Source organism: Grus americana, chromosome 5 (assembly GCF_028858705.1).
Source record: "Grus americana isolate bGruAme1 chromosome 5, bGruAme1.mat, whole genome shotgun sequence".
NCBI lineage: Eukaryota > Metazoa > Chordata > Aves > Gruiformes > Gruidae > Grus > Grus americana.
This window is the reverse complement of record NC_072856.1, coordinates 27,010,939-27,033,363: the sequence shown is the minus strand read 5'-3', so window position 1 is coordinate 27,033,363 and position 22,425 is coordinate 27,010,939. Positions and strand designations below refer to the sequence as shown.

General features: G+C 39.4%; 1 protein-coding gene across 1 annotated transcript; it reads right to left on the bottom strand.

Moving 5' to 3' along the window:
• Window positions 1-383: 383 nt before the first annotated feature.
• Window positions 384-20,914, bottom strand: SPI1 (Spi-1 proto-oncogene). Its single transcript, XM_054828347.1, has 5 exons — window positions 20,589-20,914; window positions 13,799-13,892; window positions 6,012-6,199; window positions 1,935-2,091; window positions 384-1,238 (listed from the first exon to the last, which is right to left on the bottom strand). Exons 1-5 carry the CDS (start codon window positions 20,631-20,633, stop codon window positions 922-924), a joined length of 801 nt encoding a protein of 266 aa, XP_054684322.1. The 5' UTR covers window positions 20,634-20,914; the 3' UTR covers window positions 384-921.
• Window positions 20,915-22,425: the final 1,511 nt, after the last annotated feature.

Genomic DNA, 22,425 nt, shown 5'->3' with positions numbered 1-22,425 from the left:
AGAGGAAAGAACAGGAGCAGGAAAAGGAGTGAAACCACAGAAGAACATGGTTAATTGTTATGTTCTAAACCGGATAGAGCTATAAATGCTGTTCCTGGTATAAGTGAATAGAAATTATTCAACTGGCAAGGTTTCATTTGCACAAGAAAAAATAATGATGGATACATATATATGTATTTTAAAATTGACTTCAGTACTGTAGTCTCTTTCACAGTACTGTATCTCACCTATTATCTTTGTTACTTAGTTTGACAGCATTAATGTTAAATGTAATTCTACGTAAATTAAAAAGTAGTGACAGATGGATAGGCCCCAAAAACCCAGTGTGCTTTTGTTCCGGTACCGCACATGAGCTGTATCTGCATAACTGAATGCACATGAGATTTGTTTGTGAAGTAATCATTTATTATGCAAACACCAGAACTTCATTATATCAAATTTTATTAAATATGTACATGTTATTACTATTTAAAAGAACGAGTATCATTCCAAGATCTGCAAACTTCTCTCTAGCTTTGAGAGCTGCGGCAGAGCCTGTATTAATGCTAGTTTGAAAGCTGAAAGCTAATGCAGTGTCACTATGAAGGACACAGCACCACCTTTGAAGGCAAAACTTCATCAGCTGTATTCTTTAGTTACAATACAATCAAAAAAAAAAAAATCTTTCCTGACAATAATATATTTGTACATTGTTTAAATTTCCCAACTCTGTCCAACTTGTAGGATGGAAGCAAAGAATTCTGTCACGTTTAGGATTCTCAGATGCTGAAGAAAGGAATTCGTACCAGAAACATCTGACGGTAAAGGCCATTTAAAGGCAGAGAAGGGGGCACAGGAAGCAAAGAGAAAGATGCGTCCATCTCCTCTGCTGGTATCCAGCCAGGAGGTCTTAATATTTATCTTGCTTAGGGTCCCATGGCCTCAGTGAGGATAATGCTTCCTGTCAGTGACCCCCCTTGCCATCACCTCTCCACTGAACTGGTAGGTCAGCTTCTTCTTGACTTTCTTGACCTCCCCTGTCTTGCCGTAGTTTCTCAAAGCCCGTGCCATCTTCTGGTAGGTCATTTTCTTGCGATTGCCTTTCTGGATGCCCCAGCGATGCGCCAAGGCTTCTTTGTGTTTGGAGGAGAACTGGAAAGTACCTTTTTCCTTGTCCACCCACCAGATGCTGTCCTTCATGTCTCCACTGCGAAGAAGGTCCAGAAGGAACTGATACAGACGTATCTTTTTCTTGCTGCCTGTGTGAGAGTCAGGGCAGAAAGGCAGTGGAGCATTAGGATTAGCGTGTAGTTCCTGGTGAAACAGCAGAACATCTATAATTCATATAACTGTTTCAGCTAGCTTGTCAGCCACGTAACTTCTTCACTTTGCAACATTTATAGCAATACACTGTGTTACACATTATGTGTGAGGACATAATGTGGATTGATGCACCAAGAAGAAAAGACAGGAATAAGGAATGCCAAAGGCCAAATGCTTGCTTTGAAATTAATTTGTTAATTTGAAGCTAACTGAAAAACATTGCTAATTTGAAACTAATCTGAAGCTAATTTGGGCAGGTTATCCAGAACCTGACTTGCAGGTACTGAGCAAACAGAGCTAAATATTTTTTAAAATCAGTTCCTTGACCTCGTTGCCTTGGTTTTCCCATCTGTTAATGGAAATTGGAGGAGAAATGGCAAAAGCCATTTCCATTCAGGAAGCCTGAATAGGCAAGGCAGGGAGTACGTGAAGAAACGAGATCTGAGATATAGACACAGTTAGGGTCATAAAAGATTTGGAGGACAGGAGAGTGCAAGGAGTCAGGGAAAGCGAAGCTTTGGCAATGGGATAAAATAATAGCACAGCAGTTCTATGGTTTTATTCGTTATCATCATAGTAATGTAACAGCTGCTCAGCACATAGCTTGACAAAGTCCCTCTGTCTTCACTGACCTGTTTCTCCATGCATAATTCCAGTCCCAGGGTCCACGCCATCAGTCTCCCCATCTGATACCTCCAATGGGGGGCTCTGCCTCTCTATGTCCTCCTCATCAGAACTGGGCTGCGGTGGAGACGAGTACTGTAAGCACATCCGGGGCAAATAGGACACCTTTGGGAGAAGAGAGTAGTAGAGGGAGGAGGTAGTGATAGAAAGTGGGGCATCAAGATAAAAAAAGGAAAAGAGGGGAGAAAGCAAGAGGTATATTAGACTGTTTACGGTAATACTGAGTGACATTTATTATAAATACTAGTTGTTGACATTTATAATAAATACTGTGCAATTAAGAAACACTTCCAGCTAACAGTCAACACTTACACACGTACAAAGACACATCTTTATAAGAAGGAAGGAGGAATAAGGTTGTGAAAGTCAGAACTTTCCCATATGTTATATCCTATGCAAGTGATATTGCCCCTCTTCCCCCATACCTCCCCAAAGCCAGCAGCCTTCCTAATGAGTTTCTGATCCCTGTTGCCTGCCCCCTGTGTAAAACTGCTTTTGAGAACAACTTTTTTTCTAACACAGACCTTCTAGAACTACATTGTCAAATTTGAGAGAGCTGAACAGCTCTACCTTAGCATGGCTGCTTTCACCAACTTTGGCTCTGTTGTCCTCTTCCTTTCTGAAACATAGTACCTTCTGACAGCACTGAATCCCTACAGGACTGCATCCAACTCTGGAGATGAAGTTACATGGCTCTGTCAGCTTCCTGTCCTGAATTTCCCCCGTGAGGAGGGGAATAGCCTTAGCATACAAAGGATACATCATATTGGCTCACATTCTCTTTTCCTAAGCAGCTATCTGAAAATTCCCAATTAACGGGGATTTCTCATCTGCAAAGCCAGCAAGCCAGTTTTTGTGCTTAATTCTCTTGCCTTTATATAGCGGTCTTGTCAGGAGCAGTGTGGAATATACCTCAGCTCTGTAAATTCTCAGTTGCAGTCTGGTTTGTTAGGGGTCATGACCAGTTGTCATGAATTATTGCAGCTTCTTATTTAATAAGAAGAAACAGATGAGTCTGAGGGGCAGGGAATAAGAACCCAATTCCTACATTAAAGAAAACCAACCAACATTCCCCAAACCCAGCAGCATCTAGCATGTGGTTTTCATGAAATGGGCCAGATCGATAGTGCTGGAAGGTGAGCTCCTTTTGAATTGCTCTTCCTTCCCTCCGCCAAGGAAGGATGTCTCGAGCCTGATTCCCTTCCCAGGGGTCCTTAGGCACTAAAGTGGGGAGTGGGTGTTCCCGACTCACACTGCCCACCCCATGTCGGGCTTTGCCGAGTGGTGCTTTTCAGATGAGTTTTGCACCAGCTGAAAATGTCCCAATAAGGAGTTTGCAAAGGGCTGGTTTTGGGGTGCAGCAGCTGGCGGTTAATGAGTTGGCAGATTGGCTGGAGCCGATCTGGCAGGAAGGCCAGGATTGGGTAAGAGTGTGTGTAAGCTTCCTGTCAGATCCCCAAGAGCGAAACTTCAGCCCTCACCACAGAGTCACCTTTAGCTTTTTACAGTTAAGAAAGCTGCGGCATCGGGGTAGGAAGGAAGGAAGGGAGAGACTCTGCCATGGGGGAAGGGGAATGAGAAGGTGGGACAATGTCTTACAGGGGAGGGAGACAGAGATTGGTGCCCCAGCAGAGAAAAAGGTTGTGGAAACCTGGGGTGCGTTGAGGGGTGGTGTGGGGGTAAGGAAACAGCTCCTCTGGGGCTGGAGGGGGACGGTGGGAGAGGGCTGTGGAGCAGGGAGGGGGAATGGTGTCTCACAAGCAAAGGCAGTTGCCGAGACCAACCTGGGGAGTTGAGCAAGCTTCCCTATCTGCTGTATTTTTGCTTACACTTACTTTACACCTGAAACCCAGTGTAGGTCAATACATACAGTGTCACAGAGTTATGTTACACGGAGTCACAGGGGACCCGGTTGTATGTTTGAAAGAGCCAGGTTACTAATGGAGTTCTGGAGAGAGAAAGCTTAAGAAACTGCTAGCTACCTCCCATGTTCTGATGTTGTCTCAGGCTCTGTGGCATCCATTTGTGATTTTCCTCTTTCTAAAGTTCTTCACAGTTTCCTAACCTTTTCTTTCATTCTCCCTTCAGAATGGCTATTTTATTAACTTACTATTTGGTGAGACCACCTGTTGGCAGGCTAACAAAACTTTTTAAAGAAATCTTGTCCAAGAACAGCTTGAGCCTCAAATTTGATTTCACAAAATAAGGTGATATCAACAGAAAATTAGAGAAATATCCTTGCATGTTCTTCCTTTATTTGCAATCTGTAACTCTGATATTGCACGACCAAGCATGGGTGCAGTTAATAACTGGCAAATTCAGTGGAGGATTAAAGCTTGCTTCCTGCTTCTGTTTCTTTGAAAAGGCCTTGAACGATAGTATGTGTTGCCTAGGACTGTGGCTGAGACACACCAGAGTCTGAACCTCACAGCATGCTAAGTACCACTCGCATGAGCTACTGTAGGCTAAAGTAAAAAGCCAAAGATCCCCAGCTGGTAAGGAAGAGGAGGGCAGTGGTGAATTTTACCTACTAATATCTTCTGCACCTTGGTATGGGGTGGGACAGAGAGAGCACAGTGCTCTTTATCAAAAGATACAACTAATTCTCTGCCTTTCGTCCTGAAATTAAAGACGATAACTAAGTAGAATGAAGTGGGATAAGCAGAAAAACCCTCTCTTGGTTCTTGGTGGTGCTTCCAAAGACATCCATAATGGGGCTAATTTTTAATCTTTGCCTTTGGTTGGAGGTAACGGTTGGTCATTACGTATTAGCAGTTGCAGTGAGCAACTGAAACGACTTGAAGCTTCCCACAGACTGCTGTTCCATGAAGCATTTTTTATATTTGTGACTTTCTGTTCCTAATTCTTTGTTTGTATCTACATCTTATATTCTATTCCTGATTTTTTTTCTGAGTAGTAGGTGAGAAGTTTGATGACTTGCAGTCAGTCAGTTTCCTGTTGACAGTGTTAACTTATTCACTCCTTTTTTTTCTTCGTTTTTGATTAATACAGTATTTGTATACAATTTCAGTTTGCTTTGAACAAAGAAGCCCCAAATGACAATTCCATGCATGCAGTTTCTCTCACAAAACTTCAGCAATGTCACCATTATATGCAGCACTGTAACCAGCAAACACTTTTTTTCTCTGACCTCAGTCCTACTCTAACTTGTATTCAGCACGTTGGATGTAGCTTGCCTGCCTTGGGAAAGTCCTTAGCACAAGACCACCCAGCTTTCTTATTGCTCCCAGTAATGACTTTGGGCATATTCTTGTAGATCAAGAGTTAAAAGTGATCTCCACACCTGCTTTGCTTAGGATCTTTGCAGTACCATGGAACCCCTTATAATTTCAGCTTTAGTGATAATTCACTGCCACTTTGGTGACTATCTTTACTGCACAACGGAGTATCTTTTTTTTACAGGGAGATGACTGGCTTCATGTAAAATCTGAGGAGAGACAAGACAGTGTGTTTTGGCTCATGGCTTATTTAATTTCAGGTAAAAACAGAAGCAGGTTGTCCTCAGCCTGTTTCACTGTGTTAAAATTACCAGTGACTTGTCTTTGTTAGCATTTCTTGTACGGGTCATGTAAAATTGTCAGGGTTGCTTGGAAATATTTAAAACTTTCCTACTACTTTGAGGCTCAGAATATTTCCCAGTAGTCATGGATACTCTTGCTATGACAATGTGTAGCTTCTCAGGTCCAGTTCCTCTGCGGAATTTCAAAACAGTTGATTTTCATTCCAAGTTAAACACAATTTTGGAATTTCAAAAACCTCCACAAAATGCAATTATCTTTAAAGGCACAGTTTGAGGAACGTGACTCCTCATTATCCAGATGAAAAGAATGCTTAAACCACATTGTCCTGAGAATGAAGTGTTTTATATCAAGTGCTTCTGCAGTAAGAACTTGTGTAATTCATTTCAGCAATCTCTTTCATATAAGAGTATTAATTCCCTGATGCATTATTTTCCTTACCCTTAACTATCATCCAAAATTCTGAGTAGGGGTTGGTAGCCATACCTGATGGTTGAGTCCGATGTGTGTGGTTGGGATTGCAGAATCCAAGACGTGCATTTGTTCAATCTCCATGTGCCTGTAGAGCTGCTGCAGCTGGGGAGGCTGTACACTCTGCAGTTCTGTGAAGTGATTGTCTCCGAAGGTCTCAAACTCACTGTGCATGTGGTGTGGATGATATTCCCAGTAATGATCTAAAGAAAATGAAAACAGATTGGCTGTCATTACAAGATTAAGAAACATCGCGTTCACCTGTCTTTCACTGGTTCCTACTCCTGTCACTGTCCTGTCTGCCCTCTCCAACACCATCCCTGTTGACGTGTCTGTCTCTGGTGACAATCTATATCGATCCCTGTAAAGTTTCTTTTCCTAATCTCATAAATGCCTGTGGCTGGAAAGTAATACTTAGACCACTTTAATTAGGAGAATACTCTTAGATGGAGAGATGGATTTCGATGATAATTTAGCACAAGATGCAAAAGACATGAATGCTGGCACCTGTCTCAGGAAGAGACTATAACAATCTTACATTTTCATTCTTGAAGCAACAAATTCTAAAGATTTACATATTGTCATATTCTCATTACATTCTTCCTCATGGCATGGAAATGAGGAGACGGAGAAAATTTACAGATTATTCTGCATTATCTTCAGTCTTTATTTTACTCTGCTAGCAAAATTTCAGGAATGCTGCAGAACAGGCACAGCACTTTGCTAAATATTTGCTAGATATGTAATCATGTGTTGGTATGTCGCACATTTTTCAGTACCAATACTAGAGAATAAAATGATAAACTGTTGCGGCAGTCTGAGGTACACCGTTTACAGGGAGGCTAGATTCTGATGCAGACTCTTTCTCTACATTTTATCTCTTCAGTGTGTTTGAAATGTCTGCGAAAATTTAGATTTTTTTCAAAAACATAAAAAAGCACTCAGATAACCACTATGCTGTTTACTTTTGAAATTAAATTCCATGTAATTCTCAGTTTTAGATTTCTCGGGTTTTTAGTTCAATGTAAGCCTCCAAATTTTTTAGAATTTCATATTTGCTCCTCAAAATTTAAAATCTGCTAGAGGAAATATGAAGCATTGCAAATTCTATTTCTCTTTTACATACAGTAGCTGCATGCATAAGTATGCACATATTAGTATGCACTGTGCTTTTTAAAATCAAAGTCAACATCACGTCCTCTGCTCTGAGTTAGGAACTAATCTTCCCTAGTTTAGCTTTTTATGAATCATTTTTTTTGCATGGCCAAAATTTCTTTATGATATTCAGTGTAACAGTTCTAATTTATGTCTTACTATTCTGAGTTTTCTTCCCTTGTATTATTATAAATAATTTCTGTCCTACCCTTCACGTTTTCAGGTTGCTGTCATGCACCCTTACAATCTACACCTAATTACCACATAACCCAGCTGCATGCATTTAGCTCTCAGTCTTTCAATATAAATCAGTATGTTCACCCCTCTAATCATACTTGCGCACTTCTCCAAGCTCCCTCCCAGCTGTTGACATCCTTCTGATAACGCGATGCACAGAACTGAACATGTTCCAAGTGTAATTGTACTGAATTTATAGAGGAGCAATTGTCTCGTTCTGCAATGTGATGTTATTGTATATGACATTATCTGGATACTAATCTGCTGTGAATATTTTTTCTTAAATATCAGTTTCATTCTTTCTCTCAGCTTGTGTCTCCTCATCCTTCCCCACTTAGTTTCCAACAATAAGGTCTAATTTCACTGAAGATTTGAAATCCGGGATAGTGACTTTGAATGTGGCCTCCTTTAAAGGGAACTCAGTGATATGTCTGTACCGAACATAGTTGTACCTGGGAAGTTGTAAGCTCTTTTAGCTGCCTTTATGGCTCAGGCTTGTAGAAATTTATTTGGAGCTCAGTCAGACCATTTACCACCACAGTGCTTACTTTTTTGTCCTTCCTGCTTTTCTGATTCATGGATAAACCATGTCACTGCATGTATGTTGTGGTTTAACCCCAGCTGACAACTAAGCAGCACACAGCTGCTGGCTCACTCCTCCCCACTATCCCCAGTGGGACAGGGAGGAGAATCGAAAAAAAGTAAAACTTGTGGGTTGAGACAGAGACAGTTTAATAGGACAGCAAAGGAAGAGAAAATAATAATATTGATAAAAGAATATACAAAGTGAGTGATGCACAATGCAATTGCTCACCCCCCATTGACCAATGCCTAGCCCATCCCCGAGCCACAGTCACACCCCTGGCCAGCTTCCCCCAAGTTTATATACTAAGCATGACATCATATGGTATGGAATATCCCTTTGGCCAGTTTGGGTCAGCTGTTCTGACCATGTCCCCTCCCAGCTTCTTGTGCAGAGCCAGCCTCCTTACTGATGGGGCAGTATGAGAAGCTGAAAAGTCCTTGACTTGGTGAATATTGCTTAGCAACAACTAAAACATCAGTGTGTTATCAACACCATTCTCATCCCAGATCCAAAACACAGCACTATACCAGCTACTAGGAAGAAAATTAACTCTATCTCTGCTGAAACCAGGACAATGTGAAAGGGATGGAAAGATAAAAGCATGCAGGGAGCTGCTGCATCGCTTTGTAATTTCTTTGCTTTGTTGTATAGTGCTTTCTGTGCATTATGTATGGATTTTATTGCCCAAAGTTATAATTACAATGCACAGTAGCACTTCTTCATGTTGTAGTGCTAGAGAAAAATTTTGTTTTCCCTGGTAAAAAAGTGGGTTTTATGGGTGCAAAGTACTCAGGTACTTTTACATTCGCATCTGCTCCAACCCACGAAAGAGCATAGTGTGTGTGAATTTGAATCCACAGGTCATCTAAGGCTGGGTCCTGGTAGGATGCCTTGGGCACTTTCAGTCTGAAACATTTTCGTTTAGTTGGAAGACTGAGCCATAGTAACTCTTGGTTTTTTTGGGGTTAAATTATGGCAGATTTCATTGAGGGCCTCTATACCATGGGCAGCCATGTATAATAAATTGTTGAGAATACATTTCAGGAGTAACCTATACTCCTGTTCCTTAGAACAATCTGGGTCTGGTCCTTGTGCAGAAAGTCCTCTGTCAGATGGCAATGTATATTCTCGAAGACCCTTTGTCTTTGATAATCTGCTACAGCAAATGAGATGAATGCATAATTGTGAGGATCATAAAACCCAGGTAAAAGTTTCTGAGGCTGTCAATGGCAGGTCTTTAGCTGTGCAACACCTTAGTAATATTAACTACGGTGGTCAAGAAAGAACACAGTACATTTCCAACATGCATAGCCATGAGTGTTTGCACTTGCTCCGAGTGGTCTACTTTTGATTCTTCTTAAATATTTTTTTATCAGCAGTCATGTTTTTATATTTCAAGATACCTCTTTTTTTTTTTTGAGCCTACGACAAGGTTCCTGCTGCCTCCAAAACTGTTCTTTTAAACTCTTGCTTGGCAAATAAATTAACCTATGGAACACTATTTATGCATACTCATGTTAATCACTATGTAATAATTAACCTAGTCATCACTGAATTCCTTTCTTATTGGAATTAGGTGCTGCTGTAAAAATACTACAATAGAATAGTACTAATAGAACAGCATTTAGGGATTTACAGTGACCGCATAATACATTGCAAAATAAATCTATGTCAGAAATTACTTCAACACAAACTTATGTCCAAATATTCAGGTTGTGTCAGGAGGAAAAGTCCGTATGTCTTTCCAAATTATCTATAATTTCAGAGTGATGTGTAGGAAAAGCAATATTGTTTTAATTACTTCAAAAGAGAAATTCCGAATTCTGTCTCCACAAGCCCCTCTGCAGCGAACCATCCTGTCTAAGTTATTGTACATGAAAATATTTAAAAAAATCTAAATATCTATGTCTGCAGTTGTTAGAGTTAGCAGCAGCTATTTACTTCTATGTTCTTTGTTAGTGTTATGTCGGTAATGCACAACAATTCTGTTATTTTCTCAAAAATGTAAAGGTGGAAGGAAGAAAAAAAAAGGAGAGAAAAATTCTAGAAATGGAAAGTGTCTGTTCTTTGGGTAAAGGAAAATGTCATTAAAAGCCAACCTATAGCTACACAAGGGAGTCATTATGAGAAATTTCATGTGAAGTGAAAGAGGATGTGAAAAAAATTCTCTCTTATAGAGACATGGAGATCATGTTTGTTTTGGTCTTGTATGTAGTGAAAGGTTAGAGGAAGGACAATCATGAATTCTGAACTCCTATGACAGAAAGGATGTTAGCCTGTTGGGAAGCCATAGTGGACCTACAGGCAGTGTGTTAATATTCACCATGAAGGTAGATTCTTACTCTACAAGCGAGAAAACATAACTGAACTTTCTCAGTCATCTTCTGACCAATGTAAATTCCTTTGCTCCTGTTTTAATAGATGAACAATGTTAGAACCAGCAGTTAGAATACCAAATAGGCTTAAGGAAGGCATTTATTATAAAGCGGAGTAACAAGCTAAAGCCGCATCATGCAGTGCAAAACCATGCAGAAATTCATGAGCCAGCTCTTGAACCGGAAATGTGACAGCTCTGTCAGCACAGCGCTCTGCCGGGTCTAAGGAGACGCCTGCGTTGACATGGCTGTACTTGTGAGCTACTGTCTCTGAGTGGTTCCGCTCTGCACTGTACAGATTTTTCCAACTCATTTTGAACTAGGAGAGGGTTTCTCACACTGTGCCACATTGCACAGCTTGGATGTTCCCACTGTTTCGCTCATCTGAAAAAACAAGCCAAGAAAAAAACTCAGAGAGGAAATGAGAAAAAATATTGAAGGACACTGGAAAATGAATGTCTTGATTCCGTACGGAATCACTCTCTGTTGAGTGAAATGCTGTGCTCCTAGGCAGTGCAGCAGTCTTCTCCATAATGGCAGTAGGGTCTCATTAGCTCTCACTTTACAAACTTCAGGATTTTAATAATGCCAAATGTTCAAAAATCTATGAGTCAGGCCCCAGCAAATAGTGAGAATGACTTTGAAGTGAGGGGATTTTTTAATGAAGTTTGGAGTTCTTTCTATATTCCATATAGCATTTAAGACTAAGGTTCACATGTTTGGACTTTCCTCCTCTTCTATGTGGGCTAAAATCCTAACAAAATCAAAGCTGAGATACTTAAAGGATCATATTACTGCAGGAGGTGGGATGAAAATAAAATCCCAAATCATGAAATATTTTATGTTCCATGAGCCCAGCAACAAAGTAAACAAGGGTCAGCATTCAGCTTCATACAAAAAGTGATTTTTACTAAACCAATAATGTTTAGTAATAACTTAGAGACAGAGGAATTTTGTAATTATGAAGATTGCATTAGTGTTACAAAATATGCTGTATTACATTTACGGACTTACTAGTATACAAGCTCAGGGTAGGGTCGTCTTCAGCATTATGTTCTAGAAAAGTGACAGTAATGCATGTAGCATGGATCTGCAGATTAAGATATTGCCATCTCCCTTTCACAAAATTGATTTGCTAGCAGTGGGAGAGAGGTAGTCTGACACTTGAGCAAGACCTTCTATTTCTTTAGCAGTCCCTTACCAGCAAAGTCAGAAGCATTATTCTGTCTTGTAGTATCTATTGACTTTATCTGGTAGCTTTTCTTTGAGGTCCATAGTGGTATTGAGTAGACCTGCAAAATTATTTTTTATGTGTTGCCATTGATCTCACTGTACCCCAAGCTGAACTTCTCTCTCACAATTCTGTCCTACTTATTTTTTCTTTTTTCCTATCTAATCATGTTCTCAGCTCTTTCACTTCACTGCTCTCACTGCAGCCCCTTATTTATTCTTTTTCCTCGCCATTTTTCAATCATTGTGTTGAACACTTAGTACGTATTTCTAAAAGTAGTTTGTGACGTCCCTTTCCTGCTCTTCTGCATGGCTCTTCTCAAGACCTGCTACTTCTGTCATGTTAACAAAATGAAAGCCAAAGTTGGGTTTGTCAACATTTATAGGAAAGAAGCAAAATGTGTTAATTTGTGTTTTTCACTCCCCTTTGTATTCTTTGGTTGTTCATCACTCTTTTGGACTGTGAGCAATTCAGGAAAGCATAGGGCATATTAGATATTGAGACACAACCAACTATATTATAGGTGCTTTCATAAAGAAAAATTTGATTGAAATGTGCAGGCTGGGATTAAGTTGCCTCTTGCATAACCACTTACTGTAGGACTTTAAACAATTTTTTGGGGGTCTTTAGGACAAGTGCAACACAAGTTTAGTAAGAGAGAAATTTCTGTCTGTTTAGGTAGTACTTAGACCACAACCCACACAGGTGACTTTCGAGTTTTTGTGTTCATTATGATGAGTAAAACGTGTTAATGATCAGCCTTCCAACAGAAAAATAGGCAGTAAACCAGATGCGGTGATAAGACTATGAAAGATAAAGGGATGTTGTTGCTTGAGGTAGCCTAGATGTAATGACAGAAAAGTTATTTCCCAGTGCTTTTTCCTACATGGCATCTCTTATATTTATTGTTTAATTGTCACAATTGCCTTTTGAGATAATAAATGTTATCCTTATTTTATGGGTGTGTAAACAGGTACAGGTTATACTGTAAAAACCCTGAATTTCCATGTGGAATTTGCTGGGTTTGATTAATGTGACTTGACAGATGCCATGAGATAACTTATAAAACCTGAATCAATTCTTTGTCTCCAGGCATTAAGAATATCAGAGGTGTTTCTTGAATGCAATGTAAAGAACAAATTTAGGTAGGAGTCTTTTTCAGTTAAATGCTTAGAACAATCCTATTCTGTAATTTGCTGTCCCTTAAGGTAGCTTCTGTTGCCCCAGATAAAACAGTGCTATGCTGTGAAGTCGTTAGAGATCTTAAATAAGCAGTGATGGGTCTAGTTGTTATATCAGTGGGAGTCTTTTAGGGAAACTCCAGGATCTGAAGGGACTGCCACAAATGATACAGTAGAACGGTGCTTTTCCTTCCTGAGTCAATATTGACGCTGATATTTCCAGGGTGGTGTTGCTGGACCATTGTATTGCACAGGAGACAAAATTTACAAAGCAAGACTCTCCTCTCTGCATCGATTTAGAGTCCAGTGCCCAGACAACATGAAAATATAAAGACACCAAATCTTTGAAATCGCATACATAAATTGGAGCAATAAATAATCATACAGTATTTTTATATTGAGCTAGGTTTACATACAAACAGCTACAAGGAAGTTTTACACAGATTTAGAGAGGAAGTACTTGGGTGTACTGGAGGAAGAGTGAAAGTTAAAGCTAGGTGTGGCAGCATGCAAAAGAGATCAAAAGAAAGAGAGAAATATATGTAGCTGAAAAAGGCCAAATACCAAAGAAACATAATTAAAATGAAGGCACAAACAGAGTATCTAGGACCTAAGTCAAACAGGAATTGGAGATGAGAACACAAGAAGAGAAATACAGTATTGCAAATCCAGGTCCTCAAAAAGTTCTGAGACAAGCAGAGTGCTTTTGATCTGCAGGGGAAAGCAAAACACAGTGAAGATAATGAAGGCTAGAGATCATGAGATCCCACCTTGCTGGCAATATATTGAATGTCCTGGAAGCTTCTTGCATCATTCAGTACTTTCTAAAATGCTCTTTCAGAGAAATCATGTTGCAGTTGCTGATTTGGAACAGTGCCGTTAAGCAGAATAAAATATTGTTTGTTTCTGATTTGAAAATATGTGCCTATACATTATAGATCACAGCAACGTGTTTGTTCTTTTCCTGAATGTCCTAAATCTCTTTCCTGTGGTATCCCATGAGACTTTATGCTCCAAGGAGATATTTTTTAACTTACCACCATGACTCTCTCCATCACTGTTGAGATATTGGTAATAGTCATGGGGCTGTCGGTAGAGGTCTGACTCATAGGGTACCATATCTTCAGAGGGCTGTAAAAAGAAGAGGAATTTTTAGAACTGTAAGCTTACACGAATCCCTTCAAAATTATTCATATAGTTAATGAAAGGGAGATGCCAACACATTTTATATTGCCTAGGGAAAGAAGGGGGAGGCTCCAAGTTCTCATTGAATCAACAGGAATAAAATGCTTGACACCAAACACTGGTTTGGAAAAAAAAAAAGCGTAATCCATCTCCTTAGACGCAGTCTGTGTAGCAAAACTTGTCCTGTGGTATTACACAAGTTCTTGATATCCCACCCTCCAACCTTCTGCAGATACTGCTCGGAGAGCTGTCTTAGACATCAGGCACAAGACAAGATGCCATCACATCAGCATGACAGGGAAACCCTTTCTTTGGTAGTCACAGACATTTTTTATTATTATTGTTGTTATTATTATTATTATTATTCCTCCTGTACATAAAACAGAAAGCAGAAACTTGTCTTGTCTAAGCATGTTATGCTGAGTGTTTCTGTGAGGTCTCACTAAATGGTGGCAGTTTGTAGAAGGGTAATGATGTTGATAGAGGGCATAAAAGCATTGTCTTTCTCAGTTTTTGTCCAAGATGAACTGAAAATGTTTGCTGGTTCAAATCAGCTGCACAGGGCTGTTAGGTATGCACAGAGAAGACTTAGAAAGTCCAAATGTGGGGCAGATATTGAGTTGTGACCTACTGGATGCTTAGCTGTAGAATTAAAGTCGTCTCTATCTTCTTACAACAGGTGACGTAGGGTAACTTTCCCACTTGTCTTCCTCCCCACACCTAGTATTCCAGCACTAATACTGTTTAAACATCTTACGTTGTTTCAATAAAGGTGGTCTGTTTATTACTAGTTGTGCACAATTCTGTTGCTGCATTTAACGTTCGGTTTTGTCTTTTTCCAGCAAGGATAGTTAGAGCAGGGCAACGTCCTTCATAGGCTTTACTAAGCTGTGTCCAATTAAGTTTGTTACAATATTTTTTTTCCAATCTGAAAAAATTCTTACGGTGTCAACAGCAATGTAGAACTCAAACACCTTCTTGCTTTTTCTTCTGAAAGGAAATAATTTCTAGTAGGTACTAATAGAAACATTTTTCTTCTGTTAATGACTTCAGCATAACTAACTTTAAACAAAAGGACAAATATTTAAAACAACATGATAACTTACATGATGGACATATTTGTTATGTTCATGTGTTGACATGTTCATATGCCTATATGTGCCCCAAATCCTTATCTCTCTCCATAAATATGTCTCATTTTTGGAACACCAGCATTTTGTAAGCTTAAGCTATGGTGACAGCATGCCAGAAACGCAGGCAAGCTTCTCTCTTTCTTCTTCCTCTAGACTACTTGAGAACATGAAACCTAAGGCAGCAGCTGCCCTTAAAATCCAGATGGAGGTGGTAGATAAGCAGCTGGCAAAAAAAGATTTTTTTTTTCTGGTTAAAACTACATCAGAGTTACCATTGCTCATTAACTCTACTCTTTAATTCTTCTAGTTAACTCCTTCAGTTCATTCTGTTGGAATTTGGGGATTTAAAGATTATCCTTTTCTAAGGATGTGATTTCTATGATGACACTGAAGAAGTTAGATCAAGGAAAAGAGACTTATTCCCAGAGGATTAAGATATTAGAACACAAAAAAACCCCAACAACAACAATAGAAAAAAAAAACCAAACCCAAAACTTTTAGAAATTATTTTGAACCTTGGTAGATCTTTAGTAGCAGCTGGGTGCTGTATTAGTGTATCATATTAAAATGCACCAGTAAGATTGCCTAAAACGTCATGACTTCCAGAATAGACGCTAACTGGGCATTAGATTCATGGAATATTCCATGTCTCAGGAGCAAGTCCATTGCCTGGCTGTCAGCTCCCAAAATAATCTGTGGTGATGGATAATTGTTTTGGGGAAATCTTGAGAAGATGATAACCCACAATAAAGACAATGTAAGGGAAAGACTAATTAAAAGGAGCAAATCATCACTTAAGTGTATCCACAGCAGGGATACCAGTGAAGGGACTCCTCTTATTTCTGGTCTCCAGAGGACAAAGGTGCAGTCTCCCTTTCCAAATCAATATCATGCCAATAGAATTGCCCTTCATCTACACAGAGATTTAATGGGAAGTATAACCTATTTTCCAGACTTCAGAGGGGTGGTCAAAGGAGAGAGTACAGCATGGATTCTCTCTGATGCTTCTAGTTTTCCTCTACATGTTTTGTGTTCTCTCTAACCGTGACTGGTCATATGCATTCGCTCATCCCCATTCCTTAGACCTGTGGTGTACTCAGATCTCTGACAAGCAAAATTAAGGAGACTATGTTTTCCTTTCTTCAGGATAAAGTTCTGAATGGAATTTTTACTTTTCCTTATCTTTGCAAATTAATTCACAACTCCCCATTTCCCTTCCATAAATACATGCTTCCTGTTAAATCATGTCAACCTGAAGGATGTATCAAGTTTTTGCCTTCATATTCAGAACTGTTAATTTATCATCACTCAAGGGAAAGCATTCATATTCTGTGAAAGGACAGACCTCAACATCCAAATGGAAAATGCACATCATACTAGTTGGGAGAAATGGAGGTTAAAACAGTCATATAAATGTATATAGTTTGAAAGAAAAGCCTTTGTTTCCTTTCAACTAAAATACTAGAAACTGACTGAAATTAGAAAAAATTTCTGTATCTAAATGCATCAAAGTTTGTAGCTCTGATAAATATTTAGCCAAAAGTAAACAAATTTCCAAAGAAATCGGTGTCCTGTCAATCCAGGCTTTATTTGCTATGTATACAATTTCCCCTGCTACAACAAAAGCTCTGTCACTCATAACTTTACAGAAGTATAGCTTGGCAGGAAGGCCAAGCATCAGTCCGAAAGTAGATAAACAATACATATTTAAGGCATGGGAAAGAACGTTTGACTTTTCCTAGTTGTGTTCTTCCTTTGTTATCTCTTCTTCACTAAGATTTCCCAAACTCCCCCATTTCAGTCCAATGACTGAAGCAAATGACTGAAAGTAACAGGCAATAGTCTCTCACAGTCCGAGAGCTGAGAATGAAGTAGTTCTACCATTCAAAACTAGTTTTACAAGTTCAGATGTGTATTCAATGACCAGAGCTAAAGGAAGGCGTGTTAAATAGACTCTTAAAAAAAATGATTCCCCGAATATTTACAGATCTGGCTGACTGCAAAGCGAGTTGCAGATACTCAACATCTAAAAAACAGTCTGCTTTTACATACGCTGTTTCGAAAGTCTGGGACTTAAAATGTCTTTATTATGGATTATGGGAATTTTCTTCCTTGAATTTGTTTTCTGCTCAGTGACCCATTTGATAAAATATGTATGTGTATAGCCTTGTTAACTCATGCAACCTGGACCAATCCACAAAGGACTTGAATTGGTACCACTTTCCATCTTGGTGTCTGATCTTCAAGGGTACTGTAACTAATATAAGACATATATTAAGTATTTTAAAGTTTATGTATCATAAACTTAATCAGATGGTGGTCAAAGGAGACAGTACAGCATGGATTCTCTCCGATTATCTTTATCCTATGGGAAGGTGGAATATTTTCCTATATTCATTAGAGAAACTATTTCCAAGAACCTGTTTTTAATCTCTGTTTTTGTTTTGTTTTATTTTGTTTGGGGTTTTTGTTTGTTTCTTTGTTTGTTTGTGGTTTGGGGGTTTTTTTATGTTTTATTAAAACCTTTTTCTCTAGTTAGAGAGAAGAGGTTTCACCATGTGCTGCTGTTGCCTCTTGTACCAATCTTTACCCACTTGCCCCATCCTTCTCTGGAACCTCCCCACCCACACACCCATTTCATCATCTTACTCACTGATAGCACTTCCATGACACTGAACTGTTTTGTTTCCCCTGACAAAAAGCAAAGAATGGCTTATGTTACCATTTAATATTTAACTGATGTCAATAGCCATTTGTTCTGTCAATTGTTTTCATGTAAAAGAGTGACAGAAAGCTTTGGTAGCAACTCATAGCTGTGGTCTGAAGTTGATATCTACTTTCCTACATGCCATGAGGTGCAGTACACTATCTAAAACTGTATTCCAATCTCAAGCAAGAGGTCAACAATACTTTGCCTGTCACAGACTTTGATAAATGGAGAGTTGCCTCCATCTTCCTTCTTTGCCCTGAAAATCAAGCGAAAAACCACAAAAATACTTGGAGAAAGCTTGGTTGGCGTTGGTTAAGAGAGCTACAAGGGACTCAACTGCATAACAATCTGAAAATTCTTGTTATTCACCAAGACTTTATCAGATGATTCCAAGTGATTGTAAATTCACTAAATGCTGACCATTTTTTTGTTATCCTGACATAAGTATTCACCGGCATGTGATTCAGAAATGCCCCACACAGTTTCCAGTGATGTGCTGCTGAGACAAGTTTTAAGGCCAAGATTAACTGTATTTCCTTGGAAAAAAATTACAGTATAACTATTTTAGAAAAGATGAGTAAAAATATTAGCAAGATCATTCATTGGGCCAGCCTCACTGAACCATGCTGGCAACGCAATTATGTGGAACAGAGCGCTTCTGTGGGGCATTTTCGCTCTCATACAAATATACTTCCATTCGAAGCTGTGATTTCTACAGGTGGCTACATATAACCGGAGACCTCTTTAGGTAAAGGTGTTTGACTTAATATTTTTCGCCCCATAGCACAACTAGATTCTATCATGAACTGGAAGACATGGGCCCAGTTTGCAGAACTTTTCCATACAAAATTCCTGATCTTCAGAGAAAGATGCAGTACTTCTAAACCATTTGAGCAGCGTTTTCCAAATGAAGGGTAAGAGGTTCCTGGCGTAGTCAAGAGGAAGGCAGTTACTGACCCACCCTCAACTGAAAGGGGAGGGGCAGAGCGGGGAAGTATTGCTTCACAGAAACCCCTGTCTAGAAACAGGCTTATGTCTCCCCTCTGAAAAAGTCCCAAGAGGCACAGACACTTATAACGATGCCATGCGGGGCTCTAACTGGCAGTGCTCAAAGTGCACTTAAAACAATTTTGAAAGCACAAAACACAAAATTAGTAATTTTTGGACATTTCAATCACAAAAATAAAACCCAAATTAGCCTGTCAAGTGCTCCTGTAAGATGTAATTGTATTTTCACTGCCTGTTCTATCATTCGTCTGAACAGAGTTCAGCCAGAATATTAACTGTAACACAAATCAGAATATGGGCCAGACTGTTAGATTTTCATTCCATTTATTCAATGTAGGCACTGGAATTCAATACTGGAAAAAAGAATCCAGAAAACTTGGCTATGAGCGAATGAGTGGATGGAAAATTAACTACTTTTTTTTTTTTTTTTTAAATGGAGATGCTGGTTTCTGGGGTAGTTGAAGACAAGGTTTGCGTTTCTTTTTAATTTATTTAAATCCAACAAGTTACATACTGAGAAATCTCTGTGTACTTTTTTCATTTTCTCAGTTTCTTTTCAGATTTCTACCCTGACGCATTTACAATAGCTCCAACTGGGCAACTCGATGAGTTAAGAAAATGAAAACAAAAAATGATCTTTAGGGTCTTCTCATCCTTTGGGCAGATAGGGGATTTCAGAGACACTGATGATGAACTGCTAGAATAAAGGGTCTCCAGAAAGAAGACATTTTTTTTCAGTCAACATGGATACCAAACACGAAAGGAATTCAAAGGGCCATCTTTCTGGGTGGAAGATAAGGAAACATGTCTTTAGCCATCATTAGATGGAACAAGACAAAAAGAAAACTTGGTACAAGTTTTGTTAAAAGGACTCTTGGATCTGTGTTGTGTCTTTCTGTTTTCTGAACACATATAGCAATTACCGTAAGTCATCTACCACATAAAAAGCCAGGTCAAACACCTTATCTGACAGCTCTTCAGCTTCTACAAACTTAATAAAATCTAGTTAGGGCCTCTTTTACCCATTCCGCTTAGAGACTTCCCATTAAGGTTTGTTTCTGAACAACAGATTAGTGACATTACCTTCTTCATAAATAGTAATTTCCGCACTCACCACACGATAAATTACAGTGGTGTAACAATGCTTCAAAGTTAAAGAAAGGCTAGAAACAACCTCATAAGCATACAGAAGAATATGTATCTTAGAGAAAACATTGAAAGACTCAATTAAGGGCTGTGGGTTTTTGCCCCTCATTCACCAATTGCTTTTTCATAGCAAGTGAATTCAAGAGAATTCAGTTCAAGAGAAGCTGAAATTAGAAACTAAAATGCCATCATTGCAAAGAGCACAGAGTCCTAAAATCTGTGATACGTAAAATCAGCATTCAGCAACTGTTCTCTCACAGATCGGTAGATAGTTAAATACATAATCTATGTCAGACACTCCAGATTATTAAGAATTACAACCTGAAGAAAGACGGCCTTATATCACGAAGCCAGCACTGAAGAAAAAAATTTACTGACTTGCTATGCGTATACTGTACAAAAATGCCATGCATTTAATCTGTGAAAACAAATGGAGATCAAAATCAGATACAAGTTTAGGGAGGAAATGTTAATTTCCCATTCATTGCAATGTTGTCACTAGCTTTATATATTGACCTAAGCCCAACTTCCTGGCATTATAAATACAGACTAAAACAGATATCCTCAAATAATAAAATCTGGTTTACTTTGCCTTTTGCTACTGAGCCCAATGATCCGCATTAGGAATAAATCCCATATACTCACAGGGGGAATGAGGGGAAATCCTTCCATTTTGCAAGCTTGCAACATTCAGCCAACTTCTGAGTGAATTTTTCTTAATTCAGTTTTCAAACATCCAGAATAACTGACTTGAAAAAATCACATGAAACAAAACAAAACAAAAAAAAAGAAAATAAAAAAGTGAGATCCTCGGACTCCGTGAAGTCCCTTTGCGATGATGGATCTCAGGATAGGAGAAGGACCCTAACAAGTTTTCATGGTTTGCCCTAATATGTTCTGAGGTGAACTTCTTCCCGAGTTGTATGTGAAGTTCCTGATTTTATCAAATGTCTGTAGAAGGGAGATAGCCCTTGGGTCTATCAGTGCGCTGTGACATCACAGCTTTTAGCCAGTTTGCATAAATCTCATTTCAGGGAGCTGCGGCGCTGTAACAGGAAGTCTGCCCTGAGCCAGATCTGCCATGGGCAGGTGCTTACTGTATAATCAGCAACCCAGAGCCTGGGCCTGCTACCAATAAACAAGCATATGGGTGCAGTGCTCTGTGGAAGACTATGTGCTTCCCACTGTAGATGAACCATAACGATGGTGCTGCTCTCTGGTTTAACGATGTATCATAGAGACACAGTCCTGACAACTTCTGTGAGGACAGTGCGGTGGCATAGACTTGCTTTAACAATAGCCCTATGTTGGAATTAGGTGGCAATACTTAGCAGAAAGGAAAAAAAAAAAGAGTATCCAGTTTCAAATATAGAGCCTTAGGTTTCTACAAAACACTGAAGTTAAGCCCATGCGACTTTCTTCATAAACTTTGCAATAGCACAAAATGATTCAGTGAAAGATACTTAGTCCTCCTATTTGTTTTTTTGTGATTTCTTTTCTTTTCTAGCTCCTGCAAGGAGAAAGTGAATGGGGAAAGGAGAAAGTGAATGGGGAAAGGAGAAAGTATTACATGTGCCATGCAATGACTTGTCTTCTCTCAGATGCTGAGTGCCTTTAACAGCGAGTACCAGATTTGTAGACTTGTATCTACACAGTTAAGTGTCAAAATTTCGTGTAGAGATTTTGCTTTAGCTCTTCTCACGTGGTGTTCTCCTCTCTCTTTACCCCCCTGTTTTACTTGCATTTGGCTGCACTGAACGAATGCCCCTTGTACTGAGGTTCTGGCAGGGGCAGGGGTGAGTGGGCCACGGGGCAGGATGTAGAAGGTGGGGCCTTGCTACAAAGGGAGAACGCTCTCATTCTGCAAAATGCCTTCTTGCTTTGCAGTTAGTTACTAATATCTTGGAAAAGTGAAGTTTCTTTGTCTGGGTTGTTCCCCTTCGATCTATGCCCATGTGCCACAGGTTCTGCTTTTGAAAGTAGCTTGTTCACCACTCACCTGGGTCTATGTGTGAGGGGGAATTTCAGCCACTACAGACTTCCTCCCTCATACACTGGTAAAACCAGAGGCCACTTCACAAGTTCCTCTCATTGCCCACCCTAAGGAACTCAACAAGCAAACCATATTAGCGATGGGACAAGATCAAGAACATGATGGGAGATTAACTCTTGAAGACCCAAACTGAATTTCATCAGCATCAATTGATACATAAGCATTTCCTTCTTATTTTATTCATACCATGAAATCTTGACTTTAACCTAGAAATAAGCAAGCTGCTAAACAGTCCACTTCTGTCGCTGAGACGGTTCTCAAATATCCCCTTGGATACCAGCCTGGAAGAGATCAGAACCACCTGGGGGAAAAGGAGAGAAGCAAAGTACAGTCCTGATGAAAAAATTCAGTGCAAACAGAGGAGAAGGGAGTGAACAATAGCATACACAAATCTTAAAGTGGGTAATTGTATAATAGGTGATAAAAGTA

What these genes read in the sequence shown, in the direction of transcription:
- SPI1 (XM_054828347.1), bottom strand. Translation starts at nt 20,633, where the DNA reads ATGTTGCAAGCTTGCAAAATGGAAGGATTTCCCCTCATTCCCCCT. An exon ending in GATTTCCCCTCATTCCCCCT is followed by an intron (nt 13,893 to 20,588) that starts GTGAGTATATGG and finishes TTCTTTTTACAG; the next exon opens with CCCTCTGAAGATATGGTACC. An exon ending in ACATCGGACTCAACCATCAG is followed by an intron (nt 2,092 to 6,011) that starts GTATGGCTACCA and finishes CTTCTCCCAAAG; the next exon opens with GTGTCCTATTTGCCCCGGAT.